At 40.4% G+C, this 14,261-nt stretch overlaps 1 protein-coding gene across 1 annotated transcript in view; it reads right to left on the minus strand.

Annotated features, from left to right (window-relative positions):
• The window catches only part of UPP2 (uridine phosphorylase 2), a gene marked incomplete at its 5' end in the record, with an annotated part of 30,516 nt that overhangs the window by 4,986 nt on the left and 11,269 nt on the right, over positions 1 to 14,261 (minus strand). Inside the window, 4 exons of the mRNA XM_029284955.1 lie at positions 9 to 172; positions 5,428 to 5,574; positions 10,050 to 10,259; positions 13,291 to 13,405. Of these exons, the coding sequence (XP_029140788.1) occupies positions 9 to 172; positions 5,428 to 5,574; positions 10,050 to 10,259; positions 13,291 to 13,405 (636 nt within the window). The remainder of the gene's footprint in view (positions 1 to 8; positions 173 to 5,427; positions 5,575 to 10,049; positions 10,260 to 13,290; positions 13,406 to 14,261) is intronic.

Genomic DNA, 14,261 nt, shown 5'->3' on the forward strand with positions numbered 1-14,261 from the left:
TAGACTACTGCATTATCTAATAATTCCGTGTCATTAATCAACCCAAGGCGTTTTTTGATCAATGTTGCAATCAATTGCTGAGGTCGTCGCTGATACTCAGCTAGAACTTCATGGGAGGCTTTGATCTGATCTCCTTCAAATCGATTAAGGAGAGTCACACAGACTACTGCAGCTTGAAAGCAGAGGAAAACAGAGGGGGGGGGAAAGTCAGCGTTGTTTTTATAACAGCTATAATCGCGGTCAATGTAAATTCTACTGCAAGACTGCAAATGTGATGTAGCAGAATTTTACTAAACAACTTTCAAATGAAAGGACAACTGTTGCAGAACTATAACAAAACATTGCTAGGGCTGCCAATACTTATTTACTGTACTTCAAAAGGGAAACAATATCATTACATTGCTACCTTTTAAAACATCTGCATGGCTCTTAACAACACGTGCATTTTGTTTTTACTCAGTTTAAAGCAGGTGCATAACTGGAGGCCCCGATGAACGCTTCAGAACTCAACAAGGATAATTGAGTGTTTGGTAGGAAAGTTTTAAAACCCCTCCCTGAGTTGGGAGGCTCCCGTGACAAGCTTTACTGCATCTATCTGTGATTGGAAGGTTTTAAGAGACTAAAATCAACCAGGGAGAAAAGCAGCATTTAAACCTTCCCCATAAGCCATGCTCTTGGTCAGAACTGCCCACATATCAAAAACAATACAATACTGTGAGGAATAAGACCAGATTTTATGAAAACAAAAATATCATGTATAATAAACACTATTGTTGAGCATCCTAAGTTATTTGCTACACTAGAGCAAGGGTGGACAACCTTTGGGTGGACAACAGTTGCCCTTATTATTTTGGGGAGGGGAAAGCTTCAAAATGGGTAGAACTGCATCATCCCACATGGGAGTCAAAGTAGACTTGGAAGCCCTGTGGCAGGGTGCTTTGAATTTTAACTGTGAGATGCTTAGTTTTAGTTTAGGGTTTACATCACGGGTGTCAAATTCACCGCATCACGTGACATGTCACGATATATCATGACTTTTTTTTTGCATTGCCGGAGCTGGGGTGGGCACGGCCTCCGTATGATGCAACCGGCCCACAGGCCAGCAGTTTGACACCCCTGGTTTACATGATAGCTTTCATCTACTCAACTCAAAATGAAAGGAAAGTACTCTCTGTTTTCAGCAGCATTTTAAATAAAATCAGTTGTTCACTGCCTTGAATGCCAGTGCAAATGGAGAACCCTTTGCAGTTTCTAAAAAGATGAAACTAAATGCATAAACCTGTGCAAGCAAGCACGCACACAACACGCACACACAGCAGGGACTTTTCTCAGGCTGACTTGAAAAGCTTTGGTTCTGCTAAGATTGCTATTTTCCCCGTCCTCTATTGTCCATCCCACATAGCTCCCAAGAACCAATTTAAAAACATCCCTGTATCCAGGACCAGAGTTTTTGTCTGGAAAAGCACAGCTTTTGCACCTGCATTTTCAGCCCTCAAATTATTGCAGTTCTCTATAAGACCAAGCAGTAGAAATGGCATAAAAAGCTGCTTAGCATTTGAGGTGTCAGCAATACAATTTTAGATGGCAGGCTGCTGGGACTGAGTTACTTTTCATGCTGAAGAGACTTCCTTTTTACAAAACTTAAATGGGAGTGAAACTCAGGGATATTGTGGGAGATGCTGCAGAAACAACTAGTCCCAAGCCCACTTTTTCAGGATCACATTGAGTTGGGGCCGAGACAGCTGACATCAAGCAAAGGAGCATGCATACCTACAAAAGCAATAGCATTTAGACTTATATACCACTTCATAATATTTTATAGTCCTCTCTAAGCGGTTTACAGAGTCAGCATATTGTCCCCAACGACCTGGGTCCTCATTTTACCAACCTCGGAAGGATGAAAGGCTGAGTCAACCTTGAGCCAGTGAAGATCGAACTCCTGGCAGTGAGCTGTATTTGTCTGCAATACTGCATTCTAATCACTGCGCCACCACGGCTCCAGTAAGTATATATGTGGATGTCAATGCAGCACATTAACTCTGTCAGTCTGGTTATATTACAATTAAAAGGCTGATGCCTTGGTAGAAGATTGAGAATGAGCCACAGGTAAGACATAGTAGCACAGGACAGTAAAGTGAAAAAGTGGTCAAGTGGTTTGTTTCTGTTTGACTTAGTATATTGCCTGAACTCAATTGCTTGTGGCTTAATCATCTAAGTGTAATCCATGCTATTTTTCTTGTTCGCCTTTTGCGAAAGTCTTTATAAAAGGAATCTAGAACACCTCTAATGATGTAGACTGAGGCAATTACCCCACCTCCCCTTCTTCTCCGATGAAGCCTTAGTATAGGAGGCTCCAACACAGTTCAGCTATCTTTAGGATATACTGGCCAGTTGGGTTGAAGAGCATTATGCTCTCAATAGGCAAGTTCTCATCACAGAAGGAAGGAGAGCAAGATGAAGCCCTAGAGCAGGGGTCTTCAAACTTGGCCCTTTTATGACTTGTGGACTTCAACTCCCAGAATTCCTCAGCCAGTGTGCCTGGCTGAGGAATTCTGGGAGATGAAGTCCACAAGTCATAAAAGGGCCAAGTTTGAAGACCCCCACCTTAGATAGTCCAGGTGATGAAGAACAACGTGAATCATAGAGCTGAACTGGGCCTCATTGGTCCTGAGAATTCTAAATTCTAAATAGAGACTCGGCTGCCCAAGTCAAGAAAGAGTGACTGCCTTAATGAGCATCATGGAAGAAAAAGGCAGAAAAGAGAGAAGCTGCAGAGTGATTAGCCTTAGGCAGGATGATCTTCTCAGGTAGTTTTTTTAAGTATCTGGGCTCTGATAACCAGAGCTAATGAATACATGCTGTGCTCAGGATATTTCCAGTATTTAAGCCCTGCCTGAGGGTACTCGAATACTAGAATAATTTCTCTGATCTGACTTTGTGAACAAAGTTCTTTGGAGAACTTGGATTCCTCACCAGACTTGCTTTCTCTGCTTTATCCACCAGTAATAAACTTTAGCTTATTGATATCAGACAGGACTGGATTGGTAGCTTTGATTTCAGCTGTAAGCACCTCTGCCAATTTATGATCCCGGAGTAATAATAACTTTGTTAAAGTCTTATGGGTCAGGTAAGAAAAAACAAAATGGATTGAATAAAAACCATATGCTTTATGCTGGGATTACATGTCTTATGGGGTTTTTCTAATACAGCGAAAGTGTTAAAATATTATACAATACTATTCACCGTTTCAACATCATCTGGATTGCAAAAATCTAGATTTTTTTTCTCTCTCTCTTTGCTCTAGCGATCATTTAGATATGACAGCCTTACTATGAACCTTTGTAAGTGCTTTATACAATGTGACATAACATTGTTTCTTCAGAATTGCAAAAGTATTGTGGCGTGTGGCTGAATTACACATGTAAAAACATAATTTGTTCTTAAAATTATAAGTAGCAAGTGGACGGCACATCTGATCCAAGGATTTGTGAATCAATACCTTTCAATCGGAACCCCTTTTTCCCCTGAATATTGTATCAAAACTAAACACTAGTGCTGACTCAGGAATTCTGGGAGTTGAAGTCCACGAGTCATAAAAGAGCCAAGGTTGCCTACCCCCGCGCTAGTGCATCATTTTCCTCTTACAGCTTTTGGCAGCTTCCAGGGAATTACAAAGAATTACTGAAATCATTACTTTTACTTACCTGTTTTATTATGCCAAAAAGCAATTTTAAATTTATTGAATTATTTTCTTATCAAAATACCGGATTGATAATTAGAAATACATATATTGCAACCATATTTTTTTTAACAAAGTGAACTTTGTGCCTACCTTCCTGCACAGTGGATTGATATAGTTCAGCAAACAAGAATTAAGGTAACCAAGTGGTTGCAGTAAAGATTGGGAAATGAGCAAAACTGGTGAAAATTGCTAGGGGTTTAGCATGAGAAGCAAGGAAATAACTTGTGTCTAGCAATCTGGGTGTTTCGGGTTTATAATTAACAGGATGTAGGAAAGAAGAAGGGGCATATAAAAGTAAATTAGAGGGGGAAAAAGATAATTTGATCTGATTAGAGAAAAAGGAGCCAGTGAGAAAACAAATAAGGGTGGGAGGAGGTGACTCTCTCCCCAACTATGAGAAGAAGAAGTTAACTTTAGAGTTTTTGAAGTGGAGTTGTGGAAGGCAAATAACAGACTGGGGCCAAGGCAAACACAGATGAAGGCCAAGGAGAAGACCAAGGGACAGCCTTAACCCAGAGGGATTAGGACTTGAAGAAAGGTTTGGAAAATGAAAAAGATGTGGGGGGGGGATATAAGAAAGCAACTCAAGGAGATAAAAAGACTTCAGACACATAAAATGAGATAGAAAAGTCACTCAAGAGTAAGAAAAAGAAGCGACGAGGAAAGAAAAATGGGTAGCTTAAGAAGAGCAAAGGGAGATACGTAAGAGACAGAAGGACGTAGGATATAAATATTAATCCTGATTACAGTAAGAGGTAAAAGGAGATCACACAGGGCTGTCTACCACAGCCTGGATTGGTGGGCAAGTGCAACCCATGAAAGAAATCATGTGGTGCTTCAGCTTGAGAGAGGGTCAAAGCAAGGAGACCACAGCCTGGGCAAGTAACTTGGGACCAGCTAAACCAAAGAGATGACAAGGAGCTGACTGGATGCAGAGGAGCCAGTAAGGAGCACCATGAGAGTCCAAGTAATCAGAGGTGAGATTTTTGGAAGAGAATCTGTGGCTTGCCAAAGGAAAACTGGGACTGCACTGAGTGTAACTGTAGTTGAAAATGCATTGCCTCTTTAAGTAAACTGCCAAGGTGCATGGATGTGATGCTGAAGAAACCTCTGGACATCAAGAGTTCACCCCTCTGAGTTACTATAGCGTAAGGTTATTCTTCTATCTGTGTAAATCGGGGTGTGTATCTAAAATGGTTATTTTCCTGCAAGGAGTAATGCACAGATGTTCTCAACTGTAGTCTGAATATGGGAAAATAAAGTCACGTCACCTGCTCATAACTAGAAATGCCTCAGTTTGTTTGGATCTGTAGGGAAGTTCTGGGGCTGGCAGCAGGCTAGGTTGAAAGGCTTTAGATAGGAGTTAGAAAAGACACTGCCTGAGTCCCAATGACTGGGAGGACCACAGAGAACAGTTTCTTAAACCTAGTGCAGGGGTAGGCAACCTTGGCTCTTTTATAACTCGTGGACTTCAACTCCCAGAATTCCTGAGCCAGCCACGCTGAGGGGACAGGGAGAGGTTTCCATACTGAGCTATGATGGCTCAGGAATTCTGGGAGTTGAAGTCCACGAGTCATAAAAGAGCCAAGGTTGCCTACCCCAGACCTAGTGCCTCTCTATTGAAACTGAAACAAAAACAGGACTACCCAAGGGCGGAGAACTTTCCCAGAAGTCCCCTGACTTACCTTTCAGGCCACAAAGCCTGCACATCGCAGCAAATACTGTGGATTCCATTTCTATGTTTCTCACACCGGCGTTGTAGGCTCTTTTTAAATACTCTAGCTTTTTTTCATTAGAGAAGCAGCACAATGCTCCATCTAACCGTCCTTGGCCTCAAAAGGGAAAGGGAAAGATAAAAATGTCAGTCTGTTGTGCTTTCATGTGGCCTGACCTCCACAGCATTGGCCCAGTTGATTTCTGCAAGGAATGCTTTCTTCTGAAAGCCTAAAGGTAACCTTCTGACATCCTACTTAAATAAAAAAAGAAACTCCCATTTTAAAAAAACAAACCAGCACCTTAATATCCTGCTCTTGGAAATACTAATAACTTATCTGCCGTGTACTTTTTAACATTTCCATGAAATGCAAGAAGTGAATGACAGAACAGAATGCATAAAAAGAAGAGAATGTAAAAATGCCTTTAATGGTGCAGATAATAAATTAAGGCTAATGTGTTCTTTATCACCCTGTGCGGGAGGAAAGCTGCAGACGCCAATAATGAAAGCAGCACTATTCCTACAGAAAAATGCATGGTGGTATATTTGAACCTCCTGCTGCAAGTTCATTGTAAAGCAGAAAGCTCACAAAACACAACCTCTGGATGCTTTTACTACTTGCTGCACTGAAAAAACTGACTGGCATTTAATTGGGAGAAGGAAAAAAAAACCAAGTTACTGTAATACCTTCATTACTGTCTGAACCGCTTTCCATTTGGATAAATGCCACTTAGCTAGTATGTCTAGGGTCTAGGCCAGGGGTAGGCAACCTTGGCTCTTTTATGACTCGTGGACTCCAACTCCCAGAATTCCTGAGCCAGCCATGCTGAGGGGAAAGGGAGAGTTTCCAAGCTGAGCCATGCTGGCTCAGGAATTCTGGGATTTGAAGTCCACAAGTCATAAAAGAGCCAAGGTTGCCTACCCCTGGTCTAGGCTAATGGGTGCTTTTGTTGGTGATATTTAATTTTCATTTAATTTTGCTTTTTCTTACTAGAGTGTCCAAATTCTGAGCACCCCAAGCGCCAACCATTGGCCAGTCTCTCCCTGCATGTTACTTGCATCACCTTTATCCCGCAGAGAAGGAAGCAGGGAACATCTGGATGGAAGAGGAAAACTCAGCTACAAACGCAACCAATGTAAAATATTAACAGATTTCTGTAAAATCAGTCTGATGAACCCTAAATTGAACATTCTAGAAATCTGAGTCTTTGCGTGTGATAAAGGCTTCCTTATAAAATGAACATATTTTGCAAATCAATCTTTTTAATTACTGCTTTAAGCCAGTTGCTGTTCTCTTTGTATCTCTCGGTTTTTGTTTTGTTTTGTTTTACAAGTGGCAAATCTACCCCTGCAGCAGAATCAACCAGGACAAAGCTATTCCATTGCCATTCTGTTTCTGAACTGGCTTTCATAAAAGGGAGCCACAACTCAGATCGGCCAGCCAAAGGTTTCCACAGGCTCCATAGATGATGACTTCTCTCAGTTTCTTCTGTTTTATCCACTTTGCAAACAGCATTTAATTGTCTCCAAAGAAAAGGTCCTGGGGTAGTGAGAGAGACTAATGGGTACTTATGTAAATGCCAGACTTCTTGACATTTTTCTTAGGGGAAGGTAATTTTGGAAGCTATAATCCTGTCACAGGAGGTAGTTGGAATGTAATCCAGCTGTTAACATGATGATATGATGATTGACTGGGGGCTCTTTTATTTTAACTGTTTGATACGAAATGCTTGCATCTTCTAGTCAATGAAGTGGCACATGTTGTTGAGGATGCAAATCAAGAGAGTTTTAGATTGTCTTAAATGTCATAAAGGAGATGGGAAGTTGGATTAATAGGCATCTTTCTTTCTCCAGAATAGTTTGCAGTGAATTAAAATAGATAGCAAATACACTGGCATCGGTCCCTAGGATAAACAGCAGAAGTCCTAATTTTTAAAAAAACAAACCATTTGAGGAATTTAAAAATCCTGAGATTAAAAAAGGGTTTTGCTTGGCATCTGAAGCAAAAGCGCCCTGCCTGCACTCCTACAAGTGGTCTGAGGCCCCATAAAGCTTTTTGGTTCATCTTTGAGAGTCTCCCAAAGTTGCCACTAAATAACACTATTTAATTTGATAGAAATGAATGTTAAGCTTCGAAGAAGCAAGCTAGGAAGAGTATTGATGGCTTTTTTTTAACTTTGGTGTTGGAGAAGATTCCTGAGAATGTCACACCAAGCAAAGGAAAAAAAAATAAACATATCAAAACAAATCAACCCAGAGTTCTCACTTGAGGCACAAATGACAGGCTGAAATTATTCTACTTCAGACATGTTATTTCAAATAACATTTCAGACTACAGAAAGTCTAAGGTTGTAATGCTGGGAAAGGCGGAAGGGAGGAGAAGAAGAGGCCAACCAGCAACAAGGTGGGTGGACTCAGTTACAGTGGTGTTAAATACATCGTTGGAGGGCATGAAAGACCAGGTTAGGGACAGATTGTCATGGATTGATTTAGCTATGTGGTTTCTAACCCCAAAGCGGTTAAATAAATCAATCTCTGTGGTACTCTAACAGTTGACATCAACTTGATGGCACATAATCGATGTGATGGAAGGGAAAATCATTGAATACATGGGGAACATATTAACTGTATTGAAGTAAATAGTCTAAGACCAGGGGTAGGCAACCTTGGCTCTTTTATGACTCGTGGACTTCAACTCCCAGAATTCCTGAGCCAGCCATGCTGAGGGGAAAGGGAGAGGTTTCCAAGCTGAGCCATGCTGGCTCAGGAATTCTGGGAGTCGAAGTCCACGAGTCATAAAAGAGCCAAGGTTGCCTACCCCTAGTCTAAGTGCATCAAATTTAATTTTTATATTGCCCATCCATTTCTCACTTATTAGAGGACAGCTCTTTAGACCAGAGGCCTCCAATCTTTTGGGCACCAGGGACCGGTTCCGTGGAGAGAGGTTTTTCCATGGACTGGAGGGTGCGTGGTTTTGTGTGCTGCCTGCATCCTGTGGATGGGGCTTTGCTTGTTTGTGCAGACTGGTTGCTGGCATGCTGCAGCCCAGTACTGGTCCACGGACCAGGGGTTGGGGACCCCTGCCTTAGACCACCATTCCAATAGCATTGATATAAATGGTCAGTACTGAGGGATGTTAGAAGGTCCAATTCTGCAATATCTCTAGATCTACCGCTTTGCTATCACTGAAGTAATTTCCTTGATAGAAATGTGGGTAAATGTGACAGATATCTCAAGTGCCTTAGCTCTGATATTCTTCCAGAAAAAAGTTCCACTTTTCTCTTACAACTTTATTCTCTACTTTCTAGTAACCATTTTAGAGTTTTAGTCAAGAAATGAAATAATAATTCTGGTTTGTTTGTGGGGTTTTTTTGGTGTGTTGACTGTTCCTATTAACTTGTCTTGTTGTTTATCAGTGAAATTCCATAGAGTGAAACTAAACTAAAGTTTAATTGTTACATTTGTCTTTAAAATGACAAGACAAATAATTAAAATAGAACCAAAGTATTGATGCAGAGTTGCATTTTTCTTTAATGGCTCTATATTTATTAACAAATCCTATAAAACAAAGGACAAAATGCTACCATTTTACTGTCCTCAAAATTAACAAAAGCTTATTTTTAAGAGTAACTAAGGATAGACCACTAAAAATGGAGTAGATATTAGTGGGATAATTACCGCTAATAATGGAGCTAAATGGATTAGGAAAGTTAAGGTTATGCGTAATGATGCTTATCCCTTGTAAAATGATTGCAATCAATACTTTTACTTATCTGGAAGCAAGTTCCATTGAATTTAGTTCTGAGTACTGTAGATATGGGAAGAGGTTTTAGCATCAAATTAAAATCAAATATCTTTATTACGGTCTTTGACCAACCTTTACAGTAAAAAGGAAAGATAGTTTGATACAACAATTTGTTACTGGGAAAGGGGAAAAAAACAATAGGATAATAAAACAACATATCTAATTAAAAGTTTTCTACAGTTATATAACTTGGTGAAAATGTTTGGCCACCTGATACTATGTGCTGGTGTGAGATTAGCTTCCCTTAAAAATAATAAAACTAAAATTCTTCAGTGTGGCCCACATATTTGGAAATGATTGGGGTGATTAGAACATGTCTTGGGCTTCATAAAAGGACACCATATGAGGACAGGATTGTGAGAGAGGTCAAGAGCAACGTCTCTGGAAATAAGGAGTCCCATGAAATCTTCCTGACAGTAGAACTGATGAGAAGGGAGATTTTAGCATAAGCATATTTATTGATTTCAAGTTCATTAAGGAAACAGACATCAAAGTGACCATTAGCCATTAAATGATGCTTCCCCAAAACTAGCTAGATACTGTAAAGTTTCCATATTTTCAATTTTCAGTTAAAAACATGTCCCACGGGTGCTTGGGCAACTGGACTTTCTTGGTTTTTTCCCTTGAAAACATTTTGCTTCTTCAGTTTCAGCTTCTTGGATGAGAAGCAAAAGATTTTCAAGGAAAAAGCCAAGAAAGTCCAGTTGCCTTTTGAAAGGACATCACATTTGGGACAACCATGACCTGGATGATTGAGAATCTCCGTAGATGGATAAAAACATGCTTACCCTCATAAAAATCATATGTGCACATTGTATGGCCCATTAGTGTTGGAAAGTCCTTAATCCCTCTGCTGCATTCGAGTAGCTCAGAAGCCAAGTCTTTATCAAGCTCTGTGTTTCGTGTCACCACACGGTCTAGGATCACTTGCTCAAACTGGGGCTTGAAAAAGGAATCCACTGCCACATCTGTTATTACCACAGAGCCAGGCTCAACTCCTAAAAGTTGAAAATACATGGTGGTGAAGAAATATGAAATGACAACTATGTCCCAGTAACTATTAGAACCTCTTACAGTAGATAGCATCCCTTAGCTTAGGGGTCCCCACCTCCAGGCCACGGACCAGTACTGGGCAGCTCAGCTGCAGGCGAGTGGTGGAAGAGTGAGTGAAACTTCATCTGTATTTGCATCCACTCCCCAGCGCTACCATCATTGCCTCAGCTCAACCTCAGATCATCAAGCACTGATTCTCATAGGAGCGCAAACCCTACTATAAACTGTTCATGTGAGGGATCTAGGTTGCATGTTCCTTCTCCCTGTGCCCGATTGTGGATCTGTCTTCCATAAAACTGGTCCCTGGTGCCAAAAAGGTTGAGAACTGCTGCTTTAGTTGATCTTGGCTATCCCCCAAAGGTAAGCAGGGTTAGATCTAGTTAGTACATGAAGTAAGAGATTATTAAGAAATCTTGAGCTGTAGACCGGACTAGGAAATTGAAAAACCATCCTAAAAGGCAATCATAAGCAACTTCCATATTATAGCCAAAAGAAAGAATATAGAGATGTCCATGAAATCACCAGCCACTGACTCAACTGAGTCTTTACAATAGCTTTAGCTTGATCCTAGAAATCTGAATATAGCAAAACCTTTGAATATTTCAGTTTAGAGAAAGGTGGAACTGACACAAGGTAATAAGTCATTGTCTGTGTCTGTCTGACCTGGATGATCCAAAGATCCCCTCCCCCCATTAGTCACTTATCTCAAGAAGATTGTGCTAACTGCATAAGATTTTGATGGCTCAATTAGTCATCCAGCAGTCATTTTTTCAGTATTCTCGGCTGATATGAAAATAGCTTAGTGGGTAATAACTTTTCTTCTCAATATCTGGCTATTTTGTTGGAGCAAATAACTAAAACTTGCTCCATAAAAACAAATAAGCCCCCCTCCTCTTATTTCCTGGTCAAACCTGGTGGTGGCACAGGCATACTGAAACAAATGCAGAAACGGAAGTCTTAATCATAGATAGCTGAGTGAACAATTAACTGAAAGGCAAGTAATTGACATAACATTTGGGGAGTTATTTGAGGTACTTAGGTTAGCTCCCAAAAAACCCCTAGATTTTGAACTTCTCAAAACACAGTAACCTCCCCTCCCCTCCCCTCCCCTTGACTCAGGGTGAATGAGGACAATACATATTCTATCAACTGAAGTTTTGAATTTTGATTATATTCCATTTTATTTAGCTATTTATTAAATTTTACATGAGCCACGGTAGCGCAGTGGTTAGAATGCAGTATTGCAGGCTAATTCTGACAATTCGAGTCTCACCAGCTCAAGGGTGACTCAGCCTTCCATCCTTCCAAGGCTGGTAAGGACGCAGTTTGTTGTAGGCAATAGACTGACTCTGTAAACCGCTTAGAGCAGGGATCCCCAAGCCGTGGCCCACTACTAGGCTACAGCCTATTTGAAACTGGGCCACACGAGCGGCAGGCTGGCACACACGCATGTGCAGCTCCTGTCATGCAAGTGGAGGGCCGGTGTACACGTGTGCACAGCTCCACTTGAATGAGCAGTGGACCTGCCCGCACGCGCGAGTGGAGCTGTGCGTGCGGGCACGCCAGCCCACCGCTCACGTGGCCCAGTTCCCCTCTTCCCCCTGGCTGGGCCGGCAAGCCACAAGGATTGGGGACCACTGGCTTAGAGAGGGCTGTAAAGCACTGTGAAGTGGTATATAAGTCTAAGTGCTATTGCTATATGCTGCCCATTTCACTCTTCAAAGTGACTGTTAAACTTACGATTCAGTTCATACCCAATTTATAGATATGTTCTATATCTATATTTATTTTATGTTCTATAAGCCTGTAGGTGTGCATGTACGTATGTACGTATGTGCAATATGTATAAAGGGGCACAGTGACCTAGCAGTTAAGGTGCTGGGCTTGTCAGTCATGTTCTATATCTATATAGTGGGCTGTCCCCTGATACCACTAGACGACATCGCTAGGGCCCGCTGCCTTAGAAGAGTGAGGAAAATCCTCAGGGACGACTCACACCCTGGTCAGCACTTCTTTACTCTCCTACCATCGGGCAGGAGATATAGAAGCATAGCCAGCCACACCAACAGGCTGAAGAACAGTTTCTACCCATGGGCTGTCAGACTCCTGAATGGGAAATAACTCCGTGTATGATAGACTTGCGGGGCCGGCACGTTGTGCAATATGTTCACACGGTGTAATAAGATTGTGTGTTTGTTGTCATTGTGAGTTGTGATGGGGGGTGCATGAAGGGAGGCTCAGCCAATCTCATTGTACACATGTTGTACTTTGACAATAAACGATTTGTAATTTTTGGTAATGTTATTTTAAATGTTAGAAATATGACGTATGTTATATGCTTGCCACAATCATAGAGGCCTAAGCTTTAGATTCAAGTGTCATCCTCCAGCTGCTGTTTAGTCTGTCATGAGAACCAACCTAAAAAAGGAAATTAATTGTCTCACTTTAATCTGGTGAGCAGGTGATCAGATTCTTTAAAACAGAGAAAGTTCATTTGGGTATTTAAGATAATCCTTTGAGACCTAGAAGCTTTTTTCACTCATTCTGAAAGCACATAAAGCTTTTATTTTGATTAAAATTAATAGGCTGCTTGCGGTTGAACAAGTATAAAGAGAAGTTCGTATATTAAAGTCCAGGAGTTTAATATTTTATAAATGCTATTGCGAAACACTCTTTTATGGTACAGTATGATATTTCTTTGTTTCAGTTAATGTTGTTCTTATATAGATTCCCAGGAAAATTTATTTCGAATGACTTTAATTTAGAAAGGACATCAAGCCCCATATTTTCAGGGTGACGTTACCTTAGCCAAATACACATTTGTGATCTCTTTGTGTATACCTTTGCTGCCTGAAATTTGTTGACTTGAAATATATATTAAAACATGTTATAAAATTCTCATCAAGATCTGACCTTTTCTGAGCTGTTTTTCATCTGCATCCTCTATGCCTGGCAGTAGCAAAACTCTTTACTCACCTAATCCTCCTGAGGTACCGATGCGGATAATGGTAACATCACAGCATTTTGCATGGTGTAGCAATTTGATTAGTTCATGAAGCACGATAGAAATGGAGGGAATACCCATCCCATGCTGTCAGGAGATGAGAAAAAGAAGTAAGAATTTGATACTTTCTCAGCAAAACTGATCTGAACTTGTACAGTGTGTTTAATAGAAAACTAACGTGAAAAATACATCCAAAACATTGGTATACAATGAAAGTCTATAATGGAAACGTATGAGGCATGATCTAACAAAAGTTAAGAGCTCTTAATTTAGCCTTCCCTTATTAAAATCTAATTGTATGAGTTTATTATGGTGCTAAAGCAGTATTCTTTAAAATGTGGCCTGATATCATATATTATGCTAAGCAACAGTGGCTTGAATCATAACCTCAACAGAAATAATTAAAACATGGCTGCAGGAACCAAGCTGATATAGAAAAAAAGCAGAATTATATATTTATATATATATATATTTATATTTATATATATATATATATATATATATATATATATATATATATATATATATATATATAAATATCCAAGTTTCTTTTTTTCTGACAAAGAGTAAAGAATTAAATTGGGAGACTAAGATGGACCATTTCTGGCTTTTTTTGCCTTCATCAGTTAGCCATACCCTTTATGGGATTCGAACCTGGAAAGTTATACATACTAGGCAGTGATTTAGTCACTGAGCCACAGGTTCTCTTCCCCTCTTTTGCCAGCAGAGTCAAGGGAGTAATTGTAGGGAGTTCAGACAGATCAGTCTGATTGTGAACACCTTGACATTTTCAACTGCATACTGCAGTTTTACTCTTTTTACAGTATCTCTTGCCTTGCCGCCCCCAACTAGGGGCATAGAGCAGGCTCAAGTCGCAACTGCGAAATATTTTTATATCCAAATTTCTTTTTTTCTGACAAAGAGTAAAGAATTAAATTGGGAG

Source organism: Protobothrops mucrosquamatus, unplaced genomic scaffold (assembly GCF_001527695.2).
Source record: "Protobothrops mucrosquamatus isolate PMUCROS unplaced genomic scaffold, P.Mucros_1.0 scaffold1139, whole genome shotgun sequence".
Lineage (NCBI taxonomy): Eukaryota > Metazoa > Chordata > Lepidosauria > Squamata > Viperidae > Protobothrops > Protobothrops mucrosquamatus.